This window comes from Apaloderma vittatum, unplaced genomic scaffold (genome assembly GCF_000703405.1).
Source record: "Apaloderma vittatum isolate BGI_N311 unplaced genomic scaffold, ASM70340v1 scaffold5603, whole genome shotgun sequence".
Classification (NCBI taxonomy): Eukaryota; Metazoa; Chordata; class Aves; order Trogoniformes; family Trogonidae; genus Apaloderma; species Apaloderma vittatum.
In genome coordinates, this window is record NW_009709572.1 from 12,362 (window position 1) to 37,793 (window position 25,432).

A 25,432-nucleotide genomic window follows, 5' to 3' on the forward strand; every position below is an offset into this window, starting at 1 on the left:
AGGTGGGTTGGAACTAGATGATCTTTAAGGTCCCTTCCAACCCTGACAATTCTATGATTCTATGAAAACCACACTTTCAGATCAACTTCAGATACTTTTTTTTTAAAAATATATTTTCCTGCCAAGTCACTTTAAGTTTATGTTCTATTTATGCAAATCAATGAACAAAGAATAAGCTAGGGGTGAGCATGTTGATGAGAACTGCAGCATGATGGGGTGGCAGCAACCATGATAAAGTGGAGTTAAAAGGTTTTGAGCGATGACCAATATCAACAACAGCATCACAACCTTGCACTTCAGAAGAACATATTTCAGCTTGCTCAGAGATTGGCTTTACATGATCTCAGGGCAGACTGGCCTGGAGGGAAAAGGAGACCAGAAGAGTTGTCTAATCTCACAGGACAGCCTCTGAGAGAAACATAAGGTAAGCCTACTCTCTTGTGCAGGTCAAGCAAGTATGGCACAAAGCCACTGTGACTGAACAGGAAACTCTTGACTGAAGTCAAATTCAAACAGGAAGTAAAAGTAAATAATATAAATATTATACTAAAATAATGTAAAATCATTGCCTGAGCATGCAGGAATGGGTGTTAGGAAAGCCAAAACTTAGCTAGAGATGAAACTTGTGAGGGATGTGAAGGTCATCAAGAAAGACTTCTATAAGTACATTTATAGCAAAAATGAAATCCAGAAAAACACAGATTCATTGTTCAGTAGGGCAGAGGATATAATGACAAGGACTCAGAGCAGGTTAAGGTATTCAGTGACTTTGTCTTGATTTTTACTGGTGAGATTTACCCTAAGGACTACCAAGTCCCTGAGCCTTGTGACTGAAGCTCTACCCACAGTAAAAGAAACAGAGTTAGGAACCACCTAAGCAAACTGAAGGTACACAAGTCTATGTGAGCAAAAGGGGTGAATTTCAGGGTGAGGAATGACCTGACAAACATGATTGTACAGTCATTTCCTGGCATGTTTGTGTGTTCATAATGACCGTAGGATATTTCTGATGATTCAAAAATGGAAAATGTCACACCCATCTTCAAGAAGGGAATCAGTTTCATCTAAGTTTCTGGGAAGTCTGTGGAGCAAATTCTCCTGGAAGCTGTGTCCAAGCACAGGAAGAACAAGAAGGTGTTAGTTACCTGCTGCCATCTCAGATACTTTCTGTTGCCCTAGGGCAGTTAGGGTCAAAATATATACCCATAACCTACAGGATTCCTGTGTCTTTCTGGAATAGCTACTGAAGTCAAGGCATTTTTTTAAAAAATCTATATGCCTTTAAAATAATGAAATGCCCTTAGTCATACTTTGTGCTGAGCTGTCTGTAATAATTAGGAAATTCTGAACACATGTTAGAAGTAAGGTGAAGGTAGTGAAAAGTAAAGGAACTTTACTCTTTTTTTTTTAAATGAACTATGTTTCACTGATCACTCTTCACAAGAATCTATATACTGATTTTGACTTTTATCAGTGCTCATAGGGGTAAATATTGAGCTTTTATTTTACAGGGAATTTAAAATTCAGTCATGCAGAATGCAAGTAAAATCTCAAAAAACTGTGACTGAAAAATGAGTGAAAGATATGCATATGAGAAAGTCAAGTTTTAGATAGCACCCAGGTAGGCAAACAAACAGAAGCTGAAGACTGTGTTTTTGCCAGTTTTCTCTCAGTAATGACTTTTTCATATTTAAGAATATATACAGAACTTTTAGCATCAGAACATTGCAGAAGTCCGTACAGTTAAAGGAGAAAGGCTGAATAAGAAATATGGAAGTCATCACTTAGATATCTTCATTCTCTCAATACTCTGAATTACTTGAATGTAGGTTAACCAGCAGTGGATGAGAGGTAGCACCAGAACACCTGATAAGAGGATCTGTGTTTTGTGTGGGGACATCTGTCTGCAAACCATCTAACCCATACATTTAGGAAGAAAGTGAGACTTGGGCAAGTCTCTATTCCTTCCCTGAATTCTGTCTTTCATATAAGACAAATGCTGTGTGTAATGTAACATTGCACATAAGTATCAAATGTGACATTTATAATAAGATCTGGTACCAAGGATTCAATTTCACATACTCTGGCTTCAAAGCCCATGTGCTTATTCTGTTAAGAATCAAAACTGTAGGCTGTTGTGACTAAGAAAACACTGTTCCTCAGCTATTCAAGGTCTGCAGTTGGGGTCCAAACCCCTATGTAGCAGAAATAGTTGTGGAAGGAGGGCAAGAAAATGTATTTATAAGAAATTTAATAAGTTGGGGTTTTGTTGCTGGGGTTTTTTTGCAAGGAAAATAGACATATAGACATGCCTGTATATACTATCACAAAGTACTGTGTTTTTATTAATTATTGTAACACTAAACAATAAAATACAGGAAATGTAGAGTTAAGTTTTGTTTTCTGGTTTGAACTCACTGCATTATGAACAAAAATTATGTAGCTTGTTTGTGAGTTTCCTGGTGTAAGTCACTATTTAATATTTAAATGTGGATATCTTCTAGTGCTCAATTACACTGAAACTCTTTTTAAAGGATGTTTAAAAAATGGATTCAAACCAATCTTTTCTTTAAGAAAGAGTTACATGATGTACTTTGGGAATAAGTTGTCTTGTTTTTATTTGCTATAATTAATTTTCCTTTTATCTACATTTTGAGAAAAATACAGCTAGGTAGGTAATAAACAGTTCGATCCTCTCTGCATACATGGAGGTGGAGTCTGAATGCTAAATTTAGTTCCATCTGTCTTTACACTGCATTGAAGTCATCTTCTCTTCAAGTTCTTAGTAGAACAGGGATGCTTACCCCAAATTGTCAACAAATGTCCAGTAGTTATAATAACTGACATTTAGAGGTTTTATCTTCTTGCGTTTGTGTATATCTTAATGAATAATTCGAAAATGTGCTGCCCATTGGAAAGGAAGAATGGAGTTGCCCAGTGGGGCTTTTCTCTTTGACATGCTGAGAATATGCTGAAGTTAATCATTGAGATCCTAGAACTTAGAAAAGAAGACGAAAGGGAGAACACAAAAAGCAAATGCTAAAAGGCAAAAGGAAGATGACAAAAGGCAGGGGCAAAGCAAAGGAGAAAGAGAAAAAGGAAGGAAATGAGCAAAAAAAAAGAAACAGAAAATGAGAAAAAAAGGAAGGAGTAAAGGAAGACATGACTGTAGTAAAGCAGAGATTGATGTGCAGAGAGAAGTATAGCCAAAACCAGTGACATATAAATGACAGCATACCTATCTGGGTCTGGCTACGTAATGTAGATGAGTGTTTTTCACTCTCAATGCCTGATTTAGATGCTATAGACACAAGATTATGGAACAAGCTTAGAAACAACGACCTACATCGCACAGTCATGTCTGTCCATCACTGTGTCATTTACATCAACAATGTCTTTCATCAGGGGATGAATGAGAGTTGAATACAATCTATTGACAGTCTGCTATGTGGAAGATGATGGGGCAGAATTCTTTGGAGTTTTCTGTGGTTTAAATATGAAGAGATGGATTATACTCTTAAAATGCTGTGCATTTCTGGAAACTGTAGAGAACGAGGAGAATTATCCTTCTCCCACAAGGAAAAAAACAGGAATGCAGCATACCTCTCCAGTTCCTGGGACTGGTTGACAGGAGGAAAGGGGCATAGCTTTTCCCTGATAACAGGCTCTCCCCGCGGAAGGACTGTATTCTTCAAAGATCTGGGAAATAAGATTATGTCCTCTTCTGGAGAAGAGAACATTTTACTTGTGTAAAGAATTTGACGCTTTCCCGCACGACAATGAAGTCTCTAAACTGAATCTGCTGGAGTGAGTCCAGAGGAGGGCCACCAAGATGATTAGAGGGCTGGAGCATCTCTGCTATGAAGGCAGGCTGAGGGAGCTGGGGTTATTCAGCTTAGAAAAGAGAAGGCTTCAAGGTGACTTAATAGCGGCCTTCCAATACATGCAGGGGGCCTACAGGAAAGCTGGAGAAGGGCTTTTTACAAGGGCCAATGGCCTGAAACTGAAAGAGGGCAGGTTTAAATTAGGTATTAGGAAGAAATTCTTCACCATGAGGGTGGTGAAACACTGGAACAAGTTGCCCAAGGAAGTTGTGGATGCCCTGACCCTGTAAGTGTTCAAAGTCAGGTTGGATGGGACTTTGAGCAACCTGGGATAGTGGAAGAGAAGCATCCCTGCCCACAGCGGAGGGGTTGGAACTAGATGATCTTTAAGGTCCCTTCCAATCTTAACCATTCTATGATATTCCACATCTGGAGCATCTGCATAGAATGTGCACTTTGCCTTTGGAGCCATCAGCCTGCTCATCTGCAGATTTTACTGAGCATTGCTGCAATAGTTCTTAAAAGAAAAAGTGTTTTGGATCACTTCTAGTGTGAAAAGTCTCATAAGTGATCATTAGTTGCACTCAGATAAAAAGAGTTTACTTGTGATATGGAGACTGTTGTGGCAAACTGCAAGGCAAGAGCATGGCAGCTGATTTGCAATGGTGCAGGAGCTGCTCCTCCAAGCAGTGTTGTTAAGAGCACGTTGCTGTGTGAGGCTACGGTTACTTAACTGCCTTCATTTCAAGAAAGTATGAAAAATATATTTTTCAGTAGTTTTTGGGCAGAGAGAATATTACTTACCCTTCAGGTAAAAGATTGTATTTTGGAGTTAATGCTGTTGAACAGTGTTTGTCTGCATTTAATGAAAAAAAAACCAAAACAACACCAATAAAAAGAAAACCACAGGAAGGTGCTCATGTTGTGTCATTCAGTCCAAAGTCCTTTTATGAAAATATGGAAGTGCATCATATAGTACCAGTTAAAGAGAAGTTTCTGCAGAAAAAAAAGCTGATCTTACTAGAATTACACAAAATGTGGATTCAATTAATTTACTGAAGCAAATGAATTTACAGTGAGCACCGGATAACAAGCTTAACTGACATTGCTTCTAACCGCATCTGAATTGCAAGACACTGGGTAAATTTCTTTCTTGCATTGTTCCAAAGAAATCTTGAGAAGCATAAGTAGTTACTAAAAATATTTAGTCAATGTAATTTTTTTAAAAAAATAATTCAGATAATGTTGTTCTGCTATAGATGAGTAATTTTTTTAACTAATAAAAGCTAAAATTGTCCGGTTTGAGATTTCTTTCATTATTTACTTGCAACTGCTCCCCTACAATATTGACTAATAAGGACTTAGAATACTACTCAGATCAGAAAATTTTACAATACTTAAAAAGCCCCAAACAATAACTGTTGGTAAGTAAAGATCCCTTGTGTCTTAACCAATGTCAGCAGCTTTTCAAAAGCTGGTGTCCTCAGAGGGAAGACATGCACCTCTAACATCTATCTCAGAAAGAACTGTGCTCTAAGTCCTAAGTGGAAAACAGAGAATAGCACAGTATTTTTTTCTATCTATATATCATATACAAATAAAATTGAGACAACTAGTGAAGCAGTAATAATTTTTGCTGTGGATAGAAAGCTTTTTTTCAGGTGTGTTTTCACAGTATTTTTTAACCTTAAAGTCACCAGGTAAACTTGAAATACATTTAGAAAGATAAGTTGTTAAAATAATTTGTGATATCTTTAGCAACTCAATAGCAGTTTGTGGTTGTTAAAGCGAAATTCATCCTTGTGTGGAAAATCAGGGAAAAGCTTATGCATTACGTTAGAGGGGTCTCTAATCTATCGCTGTTGAGATTCTGAGATGGATATAAGTAATGCATAATGCTCTTAACTGTTCTCCTCATATAGGAGTCTCCTCAAATAGTTCCACTTCAGGGCTGAATTCTATCCACTAAATACTAATTTGCTTACTTGTAGATATCCACTGGACTGAAGAATAACATCTATACAGAAGTTTTGATATGCAGGTACTAGAACTGCCACGTTTTTAGAAAGATACGTTTTTGCACCCTGTCCCCCCAAAGTATGAATATTTATTGAGAAGTGAGAATATTTGGAAAGTGACTTTGTGCTTCCAGCTGAAAAGACCATTTCAGGAAAGAACTGGAGCAAAACTTATTCCAGGCTCTAATGGGACTAACATTTTCACATACATTATTGTCAGTACCTTTCAGGTGAATACGGCATCAAATTCATTCCATGCAGGGATACACTGTATATTCATATCAGTATGTGTCAGCTGGTCTGAAGTCATAAACAGTTTATACTTTCACAGATTGACCATGCTTCCTCATTTCCAATATACAGATTTGTGTGCTATATATTGGCTTCTTCGGCTGAAAGGCAGTTAAACAAAAGTCGAAACTGTCTTTTGGTGAGGTTTCCTAGACAAGCAGTTGGGGTGCAACCCTTCTCCTACTCTCTCCACTATTTGTTATGCCTATTGAAGATCTCATCCTTATTGAAGATCTCATTGAAGATCTGCCTACTACGTAGGACTAGTTTGAAGCTCGGATACACCCTTTCCTACTCTCCAGGAGCCCATGACACATCTAATGGCCTGACTCACAGAAGGCAGATCATAGGCCAACATACCAAAAGAGATTTAAGCAAAGCTAGAGGGGCAGGTTGAAATGGAACACAGTTTCTGACCGTTCAGCCAATAAACAGTATCTTTGTTGAGTTGCTATGACTCTGCTACATTTTAGCAGGTGCCCATAGCTCCTATAAACAAGCTAGTAAATCATAGCTTCATCTTACCCGCAACACTTGGCATCCTAGAAGACTCCTGATGACTATTGGCTTTGTTGCGGTTCTGATTTTTCCTTTTACTGTTGGCTGCTCGAACAGAACGGAAAAGGACTTCACTTGCCTTGAAGAATGCAACCATGAATGGTTGTTTTGATTGAGGGCCATGTCTTCCAATCAGGCCAGCAGATTTAACATTGATACTTCGACCTATAAAGTAATCGAAATTGTAAGTTAAAAGGTTAGCTTCTGCCCCTCCTGAAGTCATGGTGGGATTTCAACGGCTGACTGAAACATGACAAGGATTTTGCCCATAATCCTGAATTTAGGTGATTAAGAACCCTAATCATATTCTGTTGAACAGAATTTAGAAGGAAAAAAACAATCAACAATTTACAAAAGTTTCAACAGTTTTACAGGTAGTTTGTCACTGCATAAAAGTGTGGTCTCTGTGTCCTGTATATCTTATTCATTATAGAGATATCTTAATTCAGTCTCATGTACATATCTATAGATCTGAAAAATAAATGACCCCCATTAAACTCTATAGGATAAACTCTATAAACTCTATAAACTCTAAAGGATAACGTAATGTGGTCCTCTAATTTTTGCATCACTTGAGTGTGAGATGTGGAACCTTATGTCCCCAGAGCAAACTGGTAGTAAATAGAGGACTAGACATTAAATATACTTCTGCTTTAAAAATAAGTATTGTGCAATGTTACTCAAAATGATGTTCATTCACTAGTAAAGGTAGGAGGGCATTCAGTCATTCAAGAGAACAGAGTTTGAAATATGCACATTATTGACTCTGGTTCTCGTCCCCAGGGATGTGCAAATTTCTTTAAACTATTTCTTCAGTCAGGACTGTGTGGTAACCTCACTATATTATAGGATCTAAACCTCAGTAAAAGAAAAGAAAGCAAAACAAGTCACTGAAACTGCATCAGTGACATTTTAGCAAATAAACCCTTGCTCTTAACAGAATTTATTTTGGCAGCATAAACACTTTTGTGCACACATGTATTATGCAGAGCACTTCAACCGTCAGAAAATGAGACAGTGTCATGTGAAGCTGTGCAGCTGTGCTGGGGAGGGGGGGGGACACGACACAGAGGTCCTTTAAACGGGAAGGTGGGGGCACAGGCACCACGCGCACCGCGCCACATTGGGGCCTGTGAGGATTTTGCTAAACTCACTGAAAATTTTGCTACGATGGGCTAGGAAGGAGCGTCTGCCTGTGAACACAATCATGCCGAAAAAGAGCTTGCAGATACGCATAGGAGTAAACCTTATAGAAATAAGCATATAGGTTTCCTTTCAAACACAAACTTACAGTGGCTGTATGCCAGAGTCTATATTTCTTAGAAAAACTCTATCACTGGCGTAAATGAAAGAGGCAGTTTGATTTGTGGTTAAAGTAGTTTCCATTCTACTTCCACTGTAACAAATGTATTAATTCAGCTCAGACTTCCTCCTTCTGGCAGCCCTTTTGCAGTAAAAAGAGAAATTAGAAGTTCCAGCCAAATACCATACCTTGAACTGACCCACTTCAATACATAAACACTTTTACAACATGTTTATTCAGGTGTAGCACTTTAAATTGGTTTAAGATGTTTCCAGTGACAGAGAGCCCAGCAAAGGCAGGAGAAGAACTGAGAAAGTTAGCAGTTATGGAACAGAGAAATTGGCAACATATTCTGAACAATTTTGATAATTACTTTTTTGACTGCAAGGGAAAAATATATTTGTTGAAGCTTCTGATTTCATTTTTAATGGCTTTTTAGTCTTGTGTTTCTTTAATTCTTCTTTGCATATGTTTGAGTTACTATTAAATAATTCAGTAACATTAATTTCTATATGTTCCACTCTTCTGTAGCGAGTCAGATATGAGAAACTGTACAGACTATTCTCTATTCATTGCAACATGGACAAACTAGCCTCTCACCACAAAGTTCCAAGTTTCCCCTCATTTCTAGAGGGAATATTTTTACTATTTTTCTTTATTTTTTGTTCCAAGGACTTGCAGAATTTTAATTTTATCTGTAAAAGATTAATACCTTACTGGTGGACATTTTAAGAATACTATTAGATTTATATACTGAGGGCTGTAAAGATGTGTGGAGGTTTTCTGAATTTAAGTCTAGGTTCTCTGAATTTACAATGGTGGATATTGTGTGCGAAGCAAAATATCCTTCAAACCAATGTGAACTCCCTTTAAAATAACTTTTAATATTATTAAGTTTCCTCTGGGTTTCCTTTAGACTTCAGCAATGAGATGGCTATTAAGATTCCACAACTTAAGGCTTACTTGGTTATTCATGGTATAGTGATATACTATAAAAAATTAATCCTGTAACCCACAGCCTTTTTACACACAGAAACAGCTTATGTGACTTTATTCCTTTATTTGGTTGATCTTTTAAGCAGTCAACCTGAGTTTTCAGGAGACATTTGTTCAATTCATGAATGGTATATGCACTAGATCTGCTTCTAGTGCAGTCAGGAGGAAAGCTTTTATTGACTTCTATGGGTCCATCATTAAAGTTTTCTCTCTCAGTTTATCATGTACCTTAGTTTCACTGCAACTTAGAGAGGATGAAGCAATCAAAATATACACTGCCCTTGAGACGCTATATTTTTTCCAAGGAGGATCTCTGAACTGTTTGCTTTGGAAATTCAAACCGCATATGTTGTCTCCATTTTAGGTTGCTTCTGTGCAAAATAAGGTTTGCCTTTACAGAACTTCTATTATCCTTTATTAAGGAAAAAAAAAAAAAGAAAAAACCAAAGTCTTCATGTGGGAGACTTCCTTCAGTCTGAGAACACAAAGCTTTGCCCCTTCCTGAGCAAGAGGTATTTCGAAGTATCCTGCCTCTGAGATGCTTCAAGCTTTCTGAAACAGCAGTAGTTCCATCTGTGTGCCATGGTCTTGTTAGGCAGCCCTTACATTCGTCTGTAGCGTGAATTTCAGAATGTAGTAAGATAGAAACTTACCCTAACCTGAATTGGCCTTTGTAGCAAGAAGTATTCATAGGTTTAATATTTTAGTAAAGCAGGTTTAGTCTATTATTTCTTTTAAGTATTTAGAAAACTCTTGACTTCAATGACAATCAAAAATCCAGGTCTTTCCAGCACACTGTTTTTCCATGCTGTAGTAGTAGAGCAATATTTTATAGTATCAGCTGAATGACTCAGGCTGACCTGCTTAACTACACTTTCTCTCGGAGCTTCACACACATGAAGCTGGTAAAATCAAAAGAGCAAGGTGTGTGTCTCTGTTTCTCTTGAGCATCTCTGAAGAAGAACTCAATGTGGTCAAGCATTCTGAAAAAAGGATTTGGTTTTATCATGTCATTGTAACTCGGGGGATTTCAGAGACTTTTCTTCAGACTTTAGAAGAAGAAACTGCAAGAAACCAGAAGTCAGCTAATGCCTGATCCACGGAACCTAGTGATTGAATTGCCTCTACACCTAGAAAAAACCAAACAAGTGTAACAGATGGATCTATTCCATGCAGGGACAGCCCAGAGCCTTTGTATTCCTCACATTCTGGAATGTACATCTCAATCCTGCTAGGATAACTTATCTCTTCTCCATATTGACAGGTATATTTGGAGACTAAGACTTATTTAAAGCATTATGTTCCAAATCTGCTTAACTCCTTAGTCCTTATTCAAATGATTTTGAGCCTTTGGCAAGGTGTATTTGTTTGACTTGGCATTTAAACTTCTTTTTGGCTTTTATTCTATTCAATGGTAATGAGCCCCTCGCAGTTTGCATAAAAGCTTATATGGCAGTGCTGGTTTGACTGACTGACCTGAATGAATATTGTTTGCCTCTTCATGTTCTGTCCCTTTATGACAAAGGAATCACTGCTGCAAAAATAACTGTGAAGTTCAGTGTATAAAAAGATTATACCTTAGCAATCCTGGTGATTTTGTTCCTTTTTTTCCCCCCACGTAATAGGAATAACACTTGGGATGATAACTGCAGAGCTATTCGCTGTGTCACTACATCCGCTTTTCTGCTGTCAGTTGTATCATACAATGTTTTTCATGAACTGATCAAGTTCCATCTTAAAAGTTCATTTCCCCCTCCCCCCCCTGCCAGCTGCTTTAAATGGAAATGCAAGCAGGAGCTCTTCAAGCTTTCTGTAACAGTATGTCTCACAGTTCTGACCTGGAGACATTGCCTCGTTTTTCACAACATTCAGAAGGCTGATTTTTCCTGAGATGGCCAGCATGGGTGCCAATGAGAGTGGTAAGATTTGTGAATTGGCTGTCTCTCCTCAGGCAGTATATATTTTATGTAAGGCATTGAGTAGACATCAATTTTGCAAGCGCTCTCAGCCATTATGCATCTTGGCCAGATTTGCGCTGGCAAAACAAGACAATGAGTGATTCCAAGACCCATTATTTTGTCCTGAGTCATCGAACTGCATCAAACCACTCATTTTGTTATGAAAAACAAGCAGTTATTTACTTTCAGAAATGTTCAACAAGCCACAATACACATTTTACGGATTAACCACTGCTGCTAGGTCATAGTAGTTATTTTGGTAATAATTTTATATATTTGTAGATAGAAATGAAAACTTTAGTGATGTTAAGAATTTCTTTCTTGTTCCCTGAAAAATTTTTTTCCAATGCCACACCTATGGTTTCCTCCTTGTGGGGAGTGATATTTGACATGAGGAATGGGAAGGGCCATTTGGAGAAAGATCCTGAGTATACAGGGTCCAATAGCATCTAATATTTGAGCAAAAACTGTCCTGAATTTCTGAGTCAAAAAATTTGCAAGTTGTTTTCAGAATTAGATAGAAACTTGTGTGGTTTCTCAAGCCTGACCAGTGCTTGTGAGAACAAAAGAACCGAGGTAGTGTTTGACTACCAAAGCTTAAACGAAGGCTTATTAAAAAAAAGGGATTGAGAGAAAACCTAACAACACAAATGTGATGGTCCATATATTAGACATCCTCAACACTCCAGCTCCATAGTATTTTATCCTGTCTCTATTGTATCATGTATGTAAACTGTTATGTAAACTTTTCCTTTGATGGACACATTTATGTAGATCAACATACAAAATGTTTTTGAAACAAGCCTCGTGTTTTATTAACTATTCTGCTCTCTAGAGGCTCCAAGGTATTCTGAAAAATGCACAGTCCTGGATGGTCTGCTCTGAATTTCCTAGGCTTCACAGCTTTAGTCAAATCTAAAGACTCAGCTGTTGTTTCTAAAATCTTACATTTTGTTGTTTTTATTCAGTTCAGTTAAAGGCATTTTGTGTACCTTTTATGTTGATTTCAGTATTCATAAAGCTCTTGAAGAAAGTACGTGGGAACATATTAGGAACCATGGTATAATGTGACAGTACCGTGTATGCTTACACAAAAAAATCAGACGTAATCGTACACAAATACTCTTGGTAAGTACTTGACTTATCCTTTCAATTTAATGTACTTAAATTGTCAATGGTTTGTGGGAGTCCTAGGGCTTTTCTACACAGTTAAAAATGTGTCCAGGAAGACAATAAACCAAGGAGAGATTAGATTAATTGGTCATCCACCAAAGAATGAAATGGATAAAAGCCTTCTGAATGAAATGAAACATAAATGCCATTATCTCTAAAATGCTAGTGCAGAGAAGCAGATGTATCCTTCGTCTATCTGGAGGGGAGGCTGGAGGGGGAGTTGCACAGCTGTACACTCAGGACCAGTATGCACCAGTATGCAGTGGTGGCAGGAGAAGGGGCAGGAGCCCATCTCATCTCCCTTCTGCTTAAAGGAAGTGTGTCCTTACTAATGAAGCGTGCTTTGTAGCAAACACCAGTTGCTACAAGCAGCCACAAGGAAATGCTGGCTGTATTTCTGACCCAGCTGCAAAGAGGGGTTACACTTATCTGAAGAAATTAAAGGGCGCCCAGAAATGCTCCCAGAAGTTGGAGCTGGATCATCCACTCTGCTCAGGGTGTGACAGTGCTCCTGGTGCACCTAATGTTCTAAGCCAGTTCCACCACAGAGTGCCCAGCACCCCAAGGCAGTGCTGCAGGGACCTCTCCCAGGGGTTCAGCTGCCATGGGGTCACCCTGTTTTAGAGACTGAGAGAGTCATCCCTCTGGCTCGTTTCACACCACAGTGTTCCCGAGCATGTTTAATTTACTAGTGTAACTTTGGCCAAAGTCAGCTCTGAACCAGAACTCATGTAGCTGTACTTAGGCAGCACTTGAGCCCAAGCTAATAAAACCTGCTGAGGGGCAGGATATATTAGCTTGGGTTCAGTGCTGTGCTAACAGGGCTATATGGCTTCCAGATGGCTCAGAATTTAGGCAGAGCTATGGCATGCCAAAGTCCAGATATGTATCAATATAAATATATATATATATCCTAAATTCCCCCAATGTAAGTACATTAATGAAGGTGAACTCACTCTCGATAATTTGCCTTGTAAATACCAGATCCATCAAGAGACTTAAATGTAACAACTCGGCAGCATCCTCCATGGCTAGAGTGGTCATGTAAGTTAGGTGCCAACGTTGACTGGAGGCAACCTTGGGATAAGATTGATAACATTTAGTGTAGTGAAGGTGGGGTCAAAGCCAATGGGAAGTATGCAGTCAACTACCTGAAGAAGCCAGGGTGCTGCTACAGGTTGCTATGGGTTGAAAGCAAGCCATCCACCCTCTGCAACATAGCGAATGTGGCCATGCTGCCTCTCTGAAGACTTTGTAGGGGAGACGGATGTTGGAAGGCTCAGGCTGAAAGGACGAGAGGCTAAAAAGAAACAGTATGTCTCTTAACATCCCCCTCATCATTGCTGGAGAAGGACCTCATCCATCCTTCCTGCAGCATGTAGAATTAGGAGCCAAACCACCCTCTGGGGGACATATGTCAGAGTGTACCCAAATACGTGCTGGAGAGAGAATTGGCCTTCCCCAGGCTTCACTTGGAACAAGGAACCTGTTTCTTTCAACTTTCCCTTTGCTCTGAGGGAAAAAATAAATCTTAAGTAAGAGTCAGAATCGGGTAGCTGAGGATTCCTGTTGCCAGCCCACGTCAAACATCAGGAAAGCCCAAAGAAATCTTCCATAGGACTATGTGGTACCAGAAATCACCTTAATCAGCTTAGGCTTTTCAAAGTTACCACCAGTTTCTATACCTCTGATGTGCAGGTGGATGAAAAATAACTGAGAACTGCAGAAACGTAAGAAAAGGTCCAGAACTACATGTCTGTGGGCGTTATCCAGGACGTTGTATTGAGAGCTGTGTTTGGAACCTGTTTTATTTCATGGATCATCAACACTTATCACTGTGTGACTCTCATTTTCTGTAGACAACACTAGGTTCTCTTCAGCAATGATACAAAGAGCAAAAAGAATACTCTTGCAGCTATTTATACTCCTCCAGTAAAAGTGATGTTCAAACCATTGCTAACTTCCAATTATAGAAGAAACGTTAAACGGTAATACAAAGGTGCTGATTCACTGGAACATGTTTTAAGTCTTAGGACACATATGGTATATATACAGGAAAAGCTTTCTGAATTGTTTCTGCATCTGCATTGATTTTATGCTACAATTCATCTAACACCCGCACTTCCATCAGTGTGAAAATGATCACCTCTCATTTTAAACACCATGGAGAGTTTTGGTGTCAAAAGGAGGGAATTGGCCAAAAGGGAATGCTGCAGAATGTTGAGGAGACATTAAAAAGGAGAATCAAAAAAACCTGATCCTTAATTTACCACAGCCCCAGGGAAACAGTGCATTATATGTTGACAGCTTCCATATGTGTCATGCAAACCTTTATTCTTACTGTTCAAAATAAAATGTCCCTTTAAGAGAAAAAAGCCTACATTTCATGCTAAAATGAGACGTATGATACCAAATACTGTCTTAAAGAAAAAAGAAAACACATTCCAATGTCATGTGGCTTTTTGTACTTTTTCAGTGTTTTCAAAGGGGAAAAATACGAATTACAACAACCAGACGTCCTTCCAAAGTTGTTTTTATCACACTGCTATATTAAATAGTTACAAATTTTTTTCTTCCTAATATAGACTTCATCTTCAGGGATCACCAGAGAAATATATCTATGCAAGTAATGGCTTAAAAAGTCACTGGAAGATAACTGTAGGAAAGATTACTGCTAATGATAATGATAGCAATATAGTAGCACCCTAGAGTCTCAGTAATTATTGGCACCCTCCCTTTAAAGGCATTGTATGAATAAATCTAAAAATTAGTATGTATTTAGAGACTTGATTATCCAGGGCACTAGTGCAGCACCTGAATACCTCAAATAAGGATCCTCTGACTTAACAGAATCCCATTTAGTGTAATGGTCTACTGCAATGGAAAGGTTAATGGATCAGGTCTTATAAATATCTCCCCATTTCCATGGGCAGAACTCCTCTACCTGCCATAAGCCCATTGGACAGCTGAACACACAAAGAAACATGCTTCAGACCTGCACAGCCTAGAGTTTACTCAAGCCAAGGGAAGGTTTTTCAGTTGATTCGAACCAGTCTCTGAGCTTTCACAGAAAACTGGTTGGAGGGAAGGTGGGTGGGGTTCTCTGGGTTACAAACTGAGTCCACTAGATACTGAGTCATGTATAAAAATTCATGTTCCATCTGTACACAAACGTGTCATTCAACTGTTGGTGTTTCTAATAGCTTCCAGAAGTAACAGCAACCCAATAAAAATAATCAAAGCCTTAAGAGCAAAATTTTAAGAGCACAAACTGATGACTTTTCTTAATGCTCAGCTGAAGTGGTGTAGCAGTTTTGAAAACTTTAGAACCTAGAAGGGAACTCTTTTTGCATGAATAAACTGAAGAAGGAACAGAAAGTGAGGGAAGAAGGGAATTCCCTCCTCACTCAAACAGCTGTGTGGAGAAATTCAAATAAGTGAGGTGCAAAAGGTAAAGCTGTTTGTGGCTTTGGTATTTAAAATAGAAAATTATCTGTCACCTTTCTGATCTTGGGAGTAGGACAGGAGAAATATTTACATAAACTATTCTTTTACAATTTCTTCGGTGTATTAACCTAAAGGTTTCCTTTTATCGATACAAACTTTCCTGCTGTTTACTGAACGGATATAATTGTGAGGCTAGGACCAACAAATTGCTGGTTCCAGGGTTTCTTAATGAATGCCTTTCATGGATATTTAATTTTCAAGAACTTCTGTATTTGAATCTCCTGGAAAAAAAAGTCAAGGATGGAGTTTATCCTGGAGCAGGAAACCTGGCCAGAAGCCAGTCCACCTAATTTGGATGCTTGATGGAGGTGTCACCTCTCCAGAATTCTAAGGGCTTAAAAATGGTCTCAGCAAACCAGACTCCCCGGCAGAGCCACATCCCATTTGGCCGGAGCTTGAGTGTGCTGCCTTTGAAGGCTGGTTAAATGCAGCAACAATGTGCTGCATGTACTTTGTACTTGCATGTACTTTGCACTGCTACCTCCATTCTACACTGACTGTCCTCCGACCCCATAGGTGATATCAGATGAAATGGTCATCTGCTCTGGTTCAAGTCTGCCAACTCCCATTTTAAGCTTCATGTCGAAAGGAGGACAGCTTCTGCATAACTCTCCAGCAGCTGGAGCACTTGCTGAAAAGGTATGAGAGGTTTTGTTCACAGCCCAGCTGAGCCTGAGGGAGAATTCAGATCAAAAACAATAAGAAAATGTAGCCAGAACAAAGAAAGGAAAAAAAAATTAATCCTTACACCAGGGTTTCTTCTGCTACTCGTTAACATTATGTCAGCTAAGGTTTAGATTAACTGGCATCATAGATCCCTTGACCTCTGACATAAAAAGCTTTTGGACAATAAAGAGCTAAATCTGAAAGTTTGCTTGTAAAGTAGTATGGATTAAGTGAACCATTGTAGCAAAAAAAAGTGTATATAAGTCTCTTTTTATTAGTTTCTAGAGAAGTCTAAGTAAATAACATTTCTTCTGAAAATATTGTTTTGCATTGAGATACATTTTCAATTTTAATGAAGAGCATAACTGTGAATAATGTAGTAGCCCAATAAATTTGTACTAAAAAAACCCCACAGTTCTGATTTCAGTTTCAATAGTGTTCTTTCTGATTTTCAGCTACTTAAAATATTCAAGATTTCAAATTTTTTACCCATTTCAAGATAAAGAAGTTTGGATTTTTTTTTCGAATTATAGAAAAAAATTCCCACATTATTGCTAAACTTTCTCCAGTATGATTACCAGTGCCTATAAGGTATCTCCTGAAATATCTTGAGGGTTTTTTTATACCTTTGCCCATGCTTCAATACAGAAAATTCTTTAGAAACTTTCTAAACCAAAAAATCCACAAATGTGCTTGAGCTTCCTGAATATAATTATCAGTGGAAGAACATGAAAATGGAACTTCATTTTGTATGTAGGAGCTTTATTTTCCAAATGTAATTTAATGTAATTTGATTAAGTTAGCTTTGTGATTGCCATATTCTACAGAACTAAGAATAAAGCAAAGTTTGCAGACTACAGCTATGGCAGGACAAAGCTTCATGTTCTTTGCTTATAAACTGTCAGTGAATTGTGACCCAATCAAGTTAAAAGCACCCATCCAGAAAAGATTCCCACCAGGAGATGACAAGAGCATACACAGCATTATGATCTACAGTCATGATCTTACCGTCCCCAGTTTCAACGCAGAGTTGCAAGCCCAGATTGTTCTGTGGATTAATCACCCAGTGATTGCTGGTCACAGTAATGTCAAACACAAACCAGCCCACATCAGAAGCCTGAGCCTTTCTTGTGTCTAACAGGAACAAGTCCGCATCCCTAAATTAAAGAAAATAGAAGGTTAAGGCATTCAAATATTATTATTTTCTTTTGTCCTTAATTTCCTTGCTAACAAAAACTTCCTGGAGTCCAAATGAATAATTCTTTGATATATCCTCATCACAACACAGTTCAGCATGTGCTGTAGCTAACATGTAATTGTTAAGTACAATACAGGTATTTCCCCTGAGAGGCCTTTCTGAAATGAGTCTCAGCATGTGAAAACTACAGCTCTGGAAAATCTGAAAGATACAGCTTCCTGATATAAGTACACAAAATACGTAATTGAGGCGGTGTATAAAAGATTCATCTTTCAGCACTAGACTGTCTCAGGAAGATTTTTTACAAACCATTTGGTGTAAAAGACAAAATTGCCAAAATCATGTTCCAATTTCAACTAAAATTCAAAGGCTTAGCTTTGATACAAAAAATCTGTTATTAATAACATATGACAGCAGCTATATCATATGAAAAACATGAGTGGATGACAGTTCAGACAGCTTCGTGTTAGTACAGATGTTTAGAAAATAAGTCTTTATATCAAAGTAGAAATTATATATTTATTCGTTAATGTAATTATTACATTTTAACCCTCAGTTCCCATGTATATTCTAAAATTTGTTCCCATGAAATCTTTCAGTAATTCAGAAGGGCTGCTCAGGGGAGTCAGTATAATTGTGTTACTAAATGTTTAACATGCATCGTTTATTTGTTCTGTTTTCACATATCTCCTGACACAATTGGTTCCAGAACCACATCTGTATTACAAATAATTTAATATAATGACCACACTAAACCCAAGATATTTAACTCTAATCAGTTTCGGTTTACATGCTTCTACAAAGCAGCATGCATTATTAAAAACTGTTTTCACCATTTAGTCTTTTAAAACAAAACCGATAGTTATAGAAACCTATTTCTTTTGTGCCAAGAATAGTAATCAAAGCAATAATATACAAGAACTTTTTTTTCTAAATTTTGACTTTCCAAGTCAACTAAAGACAGACTTGGCTTACGGACCTTGGAACCGTATTGTTACGTTACAGACAGCATGAACATATACTTAAAGAGGTAAGACAGACAGAAATAATAGCCTTTGTGTATAGAAAGTGGATTTAAAATTACAATGGTCCTGTCACTGTATTCTTACATTGCTCAATCACAGTGACATTGTAGGAAGTTACTGTCTTATTTAGAATAAACATTATAAATACGCCTAAAAGGTCTGATATTGAAAAAAAAATCTCATGTAGGCCTTGAAACAGTGGCTCTTCAACACTCAGGAAAATAAGACCAAATGAACTATGACAAGCATGTTTATATATATGTGAAAAATATCTGCAGAATCAACTTAAAGAGCTCAGAAATGATAAAGAAGTGATTTTTAATAAAAAAAAACCAAAAAAAAAATTGGAAGGGCTTTTTTTCAAGTGGCCTTTCTCCCCTGTGTTAGAGGATAATATTTGCTGGGCTCTTATCACTTCCATTCTAGTAGAACTGTGCTAATGATCACACAAGGTGAAAACACATTCTCCTTCTGGAGCTAACATGAAAACAGTCTTACAGTTCAAACGAGCCTGACCTGCTATGCTAGCACTGAACAAATTAACAATGTACCACAAGCTCATAAATAGTATTCTCTGGAGACTTAAATGCCAACTTTTATATCTAATAAGCAATTTTATCAGAACTTTAAATCTGAAAGGTTTAATTCTGAATATGACAGTCTTAAAAATGTTTATTTATAAATATTTCTTGTATCATTCAGTAGATATAACCGAAAATTATAAAATTTTTCTGAATATTAAATATTATAGTATCACAGTGTTATAATTTTGCATTTGTCTTGTCTTCTACCAGAATACATAATTGTTTTCCCGTAAAGGTTTTTTCATCTACAAACTTTGATGGGATTGATATAAAATGTTATCAAAAGTCAGGGTGCACAATGTCTGATATGCCAGATAAGAATAGGGCACTACTAATGGTACAGTCCAGAAATTCCTATAAAGGACAATTTACCCTGTGGATCTCTCTTCAATGTGATTTTCTTACTTTGTACTTCATCAGAAAGTCACACTGAGGTGGTTTGGGCATTGATACGTCAGTCTTCTTGTCTACCTTCCTACAAATATAGTGATCTGGCTAAGGTAATAGACTCAGAGAGGCAAATTATTCTTACCTATTAACTCAGCAAATGAACCAAAGATCAATTGTGGGTACCTAGAGAAAACTAGAACTGATTCTTGAGAACACATAATAGAACAGAGAAAATATCTCTAGACCAATGTTAATGATTTACTCCACATAACAGCAGTTTACTGCACTAATTCAAAGTATTTGTCAGGAAAAAAGCACAACTTTTTTCACAGCTGATACAAGCATAGGGTGAAAATCTGATCCCTGAGAAGGCAGCAAGTTCTATGGGTTCAGGATTTCCCCATTAGCTGGTGTAATTCCCTCAAAATTCTCATCACATTTTGTGACATTTTAATTTTAAAATTCTCCGTTATTCTGTGAAAAGAAAAAAAACGATCACACTTAAAATGAAAAACAGCTGCAAATTTTGGCTCTAATTTAAAAAAAATATTTCTATTAAAAAAATAGCCCACAACACATAATAAAAAAGTACGGCATTATGTCGTAAATAGCCTGAAATGCAACAGTGAACACATTCAGGCAGAATACAACAGATTGGTTTTACCTTTATGGAGGCTGTTTACGTTTAGTGATCTCAGTCTGGTCCCAAACGGCCAGTTGTCTACAGCAGAAATGCTACCACAGTCAGGAATTTCAGCAAAGAGGCTGCGGGCAGAACATCTAAGAAGTTCTGTATCTCCTGAGTCACTTAAGGAAGTAGAGGTGGAATAAACCATCTCTATGTTCCTTGAAACCCAGCATAGTTCTCGACCAGATCAAATCACGATTACTATGTAATAGACCATCCAGATAATGCTGCTTCACCTCTCGCCTCATTCCAGAAAGCTGCTATAGTATCTTAATGCCACTTGAGAATTCCCTAATGTGAGCAAAATCCTTGGGGTTTAGTTAAGTTAGTGGCTAGCTGCCACCAGATGATGAACAAGGATTTGGCCTGTTGGTCTACCTAACTCTCATCACAAGAAAAGATCTGGGTAGGAGTACATTGTCAGGGCTGTGTTGGAAAGTTTGCTTTGCCATGGGCTGATCTTTACATGCTTCTGCAGAACAAATAGAAAACTTCAACCCCAAAGACAATCCCAAAAACTGCAATCCCAAAGACTGTAATTTCAGCAAACTCCGAGTAACTTCAGTAGAGAACTACGTCAGCAGCCATGCTGACACAGAGACAGAAAAATGTCTGAGACTACAACATAACCCTTAGTGTGCAACTCAGAAACCATAAACTCTGACCACTCCTTGTTGGAAAGCATAGCAGGACTGTGTTTAGGACCGCAGGAAACATAGGTCAGACACCTATGTTTCCTGTTCAAAACAAAGAAGGGTGGAGAGGTAGTCAAACCTAGCAGTTTTACCATGGTATGGCCCTAGTAAGGAGTGTGGGATATTGTGGAACCATGGACACATAGAATGGTTTGGCTTGGAAGGGGCTTTCAAGACCATCTAGTTCCAACCCCCCTGCCATGGGTAGTGACACCTTTGACCAGGCCAGTTTGCTCAAAACCCCATCCAACCTGGCCTTGAATGCTTCCAGGGATGGAGCATCCCCAGTCCCTCGGGCAAGCTGTTCCATTGTCTCACTACTCTTTATCCAAAACTAAAACTTTCTGATTTTCACTTTTCTGAGAAAAGAAATAAACTAATTTAATTTCAAAACCTAAATTTTGGTTGTATAGCATCTTGGAATAGTTTTTAGTTTTCAGTGAGAATTTTCAGGTATTTAGCTACTTCAGCTGATGACAGCTGGTCATTTACTGAGGTCTTCTAGAGTCTTGGAAACATGTCCCATGCAACGCTCTGCAAACTCAGAGATTTGTGTCATGTATGGCACATAGGGACATGGTTTAGTGTGGATTTGGCAGTGTTAGGTTTATGGTCAGACTCAATGATCTTAAAATTCTTTTTCAACATAAATGGTTCTATGATTCTGTGATTTACTTTAATTTTCAGTTATGTAGAGAAGCACGTGTTAAGTGTGAATACGTCATCTTAAAGTTAGTGCATGACTTTGTCTTTTAATTACATTCTGCAGAATACTGAAACAAGTGCAGAAAATCCCTACTCCTTCAAAAGTAAAGCTGAAAAATCTATCTGCCTTTAAGGAGCTAAGTAAATCTTGGCTTTTAGTACCTCAGTGTCAGCAAATGGTGCATTTCCCGAATCCAGGTGCTTAGACTGTGCATACAACTTCACCATTTGCTTACCGAGAACACGAACCCCCACCTCCTCTGTGCTTGGGCAGATTATTTGGAGAGATCAAACGTGTAAATCTCCATCAACCTGGAATAAATTTCTTTGAAGCTAAGTTTTATTCTTGTTCAGTATCTGTTTTTGTTGCCTAGGAATAAGTCCTGCACAAGACACAACGATAGCAATGATGCCTTGCTGAGGGTGCGCTTAAGACCAGTTATGGTCTCCTTACTTAAGATTGAAGCAGGAAATGCGATTCTTTCATGTCAACAAGGTACCTGTTTGGATAGTCCTTGATGATCTGATATATGCTAATCTGGATGGTTTCATTCTCAAAGCGGCTGTTGCTCCGATCTTTGTATATCCGGAATTCAGCTGCTGTCACTGCCTCCCCATGCGGGATCTGTGTAAGGTCAAAGCGAAACTCTTTGTAGTGCCTTCGCTGGTGGGAGAAGTCCTTGTCCCTTTCAACTGTGAGAAAAAGAGTTGAATGTAAATTAAAGAGGTGAAACAAATGCCCATTTCCCATGATTAATGGAGCGTTCCCTGTACTCGGGAGTAAACAAACAGGACAATATAAACCTATGCAAATAATAAAACCACAAGCCCAGACATACTTCCAGTTAAAGGAAATTCCACCAGCCAGTGTCTTCAGTTCCAATAAAAGAAAAAAAAATCAGTGGCTTTTATACAAATTCCAGAAGCTGGAGTGGAAAGAATATCAAAAAAAGCTGAAAGGGGGCATGTTTAAAGTTACTAGAAATATGGACAAACTAAGAGCTGTAAAAGGATTTAAGACTTCAGTGCAGTCAGAAGCACAGCAGTAGTAATGTCAGAGCTGTAGATGACTTTGGAAAACACTGATTGCTGCTAATAAACAGGCAGATGAGAGGAATGCTGCTCATTTTCACTTAACATAATAAAATCTGAAGAGCTACTAAAGGACACAGCAACGACTCTATATTTCAGAAGTAGTTACGTCCCATAAATTAACACATCTTGTACTTTAATGGCATAAGCGTCATCTTGCCAGTGGTCAGAAGGAGAAGCCATGAGTGAGGAATAAGTGGTTCTGGTTCCCTCAGCACAAAAGGGAGCAGCACGCTCCTGGCTTGAGAAGTCCCCTCAGACCCGCTGTGGGTGGGCAGGTGCAGCTCCCACTGCTTCTGACATCAATAAAAATTTAAAATAAAAAAATAACCTCATCATTGCTTAATACAGGATTGCACAGAATTTTAAGGGGGAGTAAACAGAGGATTTTGGGTTATTTGAGTTTACAATTGCTTTGGGGCTAATTCCACTGTCTGCTGCGGTTCTGACTTTGAGTTAGGAGTGACTTTTGCAATGGGATACATGCTTTGATGTGGCAAGGGAACGTACAAGCCACAGAGCTGGCTGATGACCATGTTATGGGGCTAATACTTCAGATTTTGCACATGTGGAAAGGAAAATGATCCATATTTTCCACCGTCACGGAGTGCAACCTATCACTGATCTGTGAAGAAGCTGCGTTCTGTGAGAAAGGAGAATTTCTCACTTCTGGAGAAATTCTGTTATGCTTTGCGAAATAGGTGCTTTGGTTTACTGATGGTGGACAAAGCCTAAAACACTCAGAGCTGGTATTTGGTTTGGATAACCAACTCCACTAAATGCTCCGTCCTACAACACTTGCTCTTTTATCACATTTTAGTATTAACAGTCCTCCGATCTAAGGGAAGAACAAAGTCAGTTCTGAAATAGCAAATGTTTAGATTACTAATGTGTACATACATGTAGAAGTAATATGTTACATGTACAAATAATAAAAGGTGCATGTTACCAAAATATCTATCTATATTTATACTTATATGCTCATTCATATGCATATCACCAAGCAATGTGTATGTGTTTGTGTGTATATATGTGTGTGTGTATATATATATTTATATGTAACCTGCATACGTGTATTACTATGAAGTACATGTGGCCGTACAAAATGGAAATACTCTAAAAGAAAAAACAAACCACATTTTGAGCTTGCCATATAAGGTACAGTTACAGATATATTAACGTGAGAGTTATTGAAAGAGAAGTATTTACATTATTGTCAGAGCAGTAGATACTAGTTAAGTCACCTGTAGCCACGCAGTTAGTCCCTTGCAGCGTACTTGCCTTTCATCCTTTCGAAAATGTAAACTATCCCTGTTTTCATTAACGCATGTATATTTTTTTAAATGTGCAAATCTATGTTGCCTTAAGAACCACCAAAAATAAAACATATATGCTATAAGAACACTTTATCTTCAGTGAAAATGAACTTTCGCCTGGCTGACAAAAGGAAAATTGTCTGCTAACTGTGAGGTTTACTTGGCTCAAGTGCATATTTAGCTTACATGGGTTTGCCATCGTACACTAGGTAGAAAAAGTAAAGCAGAAAAGAGGCAGAAGGATGTAAACTGGCTGCTCTGTACCTGAAGATGAATGGGCTGCTACTGAAGAGAAACAGGATACAGTCTATTTAGCAGCTCCACTGCCCGGTTCTAAACTGTGAGATATATACAGAGATCTGACTTGAGGTTCGGGGGTTGTTTGGATTTTTAATTTTCCCCCCTAAATGTCCATGTAAAGCCTTTCATTTCTGAGAGAACTTGGCAGACATTAGCGTATGCAAATACACTAAACCTGGGAGGACTTTTTTCTAGTGCAAAGAGTTGCAAATTTTTAAGGCCATGACTGAGAATTTTTAAGCTGATGTAGAACAGATATGTCAATACTTTCAAATGAAAAATATATTATAGGTAGACCTCATGTAGCAAACCTTTCTGATATCTCTGGTTAGTATTTACTCAGCAAGTATTTATCAGCATGTGTGGGCAACTAAACATTGCTCACTATGAGCAAGCATTGGAGAATTAGATGCTGAATAAAAGGTTTAAATGCCAGAACTCCCAGCCTGTTTACTCTTTATTTGGGTTTGAGGTTTTCTTTTGTCTAGTTTGTTACAAGTGCCTTCTAATTAGTAACATTAGTTTGGAAAGAGCAGTTTTCTCCCTATATGCTACAGTGAAAAACCTCTACAACACCTTGTGATAGCATTGGTGGAGTTCTCTCAGGACTACTCATAACTGCTGAAAGAATACTGACAGCTGCTTCCTGACAGCCCCAAAAGTAATTATTACAGCTCACACAGATAGTAGTTATCTGTGTTCCCATATATACCCAAGGAAGAGACAGCATGGCCATTTGAAAGGGGCACAAGTTCAAATTTTCCTTGGGTTGAGACAGCATTTACAGGCAGGCCAGGACTTGGGAGTAGCAACAGTCTGTAGACCTGAAAATTTGTAGGAAACAAGCACTGAACATCATGAAAAATCCTGAGTCCGGGAAGGTCCATGAAACAGAAACTGCAAATTTAGACAAGTTAAGAACTTAACACAAACTGTAAAAAAACCCAGTGGTGGTGATGTTGCAATAATGACTAATGGCTAGAATGATAACCAAGTTATAAAAGTGAAATGTTATTTAATGATATTTAGTATTTTAATACAAAAAATAATACACAAGTCTCGATCTCTTCTGCATCTAATAAATGCCTTGTCAGAGAAGACCATGAATACTCAGTAGAGTATCTCTCAGGTCCTTTGTCCTGCTG

At 38.1% G+C, this 25,432-nt stretch overlaps 1 protein-coding gene across 1 annotated transcript in view; it reads right to left on the reverse strand.

Moving 5' to 3' along the window:
• The window catches only part of BMP5 (bone morphogenetic protein 5), a 55,429-nt gene that overhangs the window by 8,672 nt on the left and 21,325 nt on the right, over positions 1-25,432 (reverse strand). Inside the window, exons 2-4 of the mRNA XM_009866963.1 lie at positions 22,080-22,272; positions 17,303-17,451; positions 6,659-6,856 (exon numbers count right to left, since the gene is read on the reverse strand). Coding sequence (XP_009865265.1) covers positions 6,659-6,856; positions 17,303-17,451; positions 22,080-22,272 — 540 coding nt within the window. The remainder of the gene's footprint in view (positions 1-6,658; positions 6,857-17,302; positions 17,452-22,079; positions 22,273-25,432) is intronic.